General features: G+C 38.5%; 1 protein-coding gene across 1 annotated transcript in view; it reads left to right on the top strand.

The window, feature by feature from the left end:
- Positions 1-24, top strand: part of gas2b (growth arrest-specific 2b) — a gene marked incomplete at both ends in the record, with an annotated part of 23,329 nt that extends 23,305 nt beyond the window's left edge. Inside the window, one exon of the mRNA XM_084437408.1 lies at positions 1-24. This exon is cut by the window's left edge and continues 204 nt beyond it. Coding sequence (XP_084293534.1) covers positions 1-24 — 24 coding nt within the window.
- Between the last annotated feature and the right edge of the window lie 1,491 nt (positions 25-1,515).

Genomic DNA, 1,515 nt, shown 5'->3' with positions numbered 1-1,515 from the left:
GGGGTCCACCGCAGCAGAAAGTAATACAAACATTTCCAGAGAGACGTCGGCCGCGTTGTGTTTAGTTCACCCAGTGCAATAAAACTAATGGAAACGTACAAAAATACCAAAAAAGGTTCATGAAAAGCAGCTCAGAACAGTCTCAGGGTTGATACAGTTAAGGTGTCATAGCAGCTAAATGACACCAAGAACCTGTCAACAAAGACATCTACAGAAGATTTTTTTTACAATTTTTAATTTTATCTATGATTTTTTTGTAGATTTGTTTGCAGAACAGTTATAAACTTGTAATAAGCATGCCTCTAGTATAAATTGGTGGGTTTTAGGTTAGAGAAGGGAACTATCTACGTTATAACTGTATGTATGACGGTGGTTTAGGGTCTGGGTATCTTGTACCTTCTAGATTCTGAGATGTATTGAATGGTTGATTATGTAATATGGTATAGTTGCTCAAAGATGCATGTATACAACTAAGATGTTCTGTAGATTAAATGCGTTAAAGGCCTAACTATTAATTACTCTGGGCTTATCTTTCTGTCTTTGCTTCCTAAATATTATATTACAAAACATTTCTGTAGTACCTTTAGAGATCGTAAAATACAATATTTGGTTATTATGAAATAAATTCTGAATGATTTTCTTGGCTTTTGCCATGCCCATCTGTTCTAAGACTTGACCCTGCTAAGGTGTTGTAGATGTGTGATTATCGATGCCTCCACAGCTAGATTCAGAGCTACACAGCATGAGACCACAAAGCGGTTGCAGAGTCTGTGGTTACCTCTAGGTGGCACTGTGGGACAACTAATGCCCAGACGCTGCCCATGACTAGACCCTTAGATAATCCTCTTTGTCTGCAGAGCTGCGGTGCTGACGGTTTTCCATAAACACCTCCAGGCTCGTGACTCTAAACAAATGATGGTTAAAGGTGTCCATGGAATGCTGTGTTTGCAAATTCTTACCCTGTGAATCCTGCAGGGATGAAGAACTCTTCACAAGTCCATGTTACATCCGTCGTGAATGATTTACAGGCAAACATGGCTTATGAATTATTGAGCCACACCCGGCAAAGATCCAGTGGTTATAACACTCTTAAGGCTACTTTACAGTAAATAATACAGTTAATAATGTAGTAGTTAAGGTCAGGTGATAAAATATATCGACATCAACACAGTAATAGTCATCATCTGAATAGAATAGTAATTACATTTTATTTCATTAAAATAAATTAGATTTAAAAATGGACACAAGTCTTAATACATTGAAAGAAATGAACTGTAATGATCTCATGCGAGGCTATGTCTGTTTAACCCCTTCCACGCCGCATTCTGAATGGCTGGAACAACCAGTATAAATGGCTTTAAAAACCCCTAACTGTGCTACTGTACTTTGAGAAGGTCCAGGTGAAGCTGTGTCTCTGGTTCAGAGCGTCTCTACTCAGTCAGGAAACACTTCCTTCTTCCTGTTTAACACTAGCGCCCCCTGCATGTGAGCATTATAATTGTGCATACATGTTGT

Source organism: Borostomias antarcticus (assembly GCF_949987555.1).
Source record: "Borostomias antarcticus genome assembly, chromosome: 4".
NCBI lineage: Eukaryota > Metazoa > Chordata > Actinopteri > Stomiiformes > Stomiidae > Borostomias > Borostomias antarcticus.
Note: the sequence above shows the minus strand (reverse complement) of the source record. Positions and strands in the feature narration are given on the sequence as shown.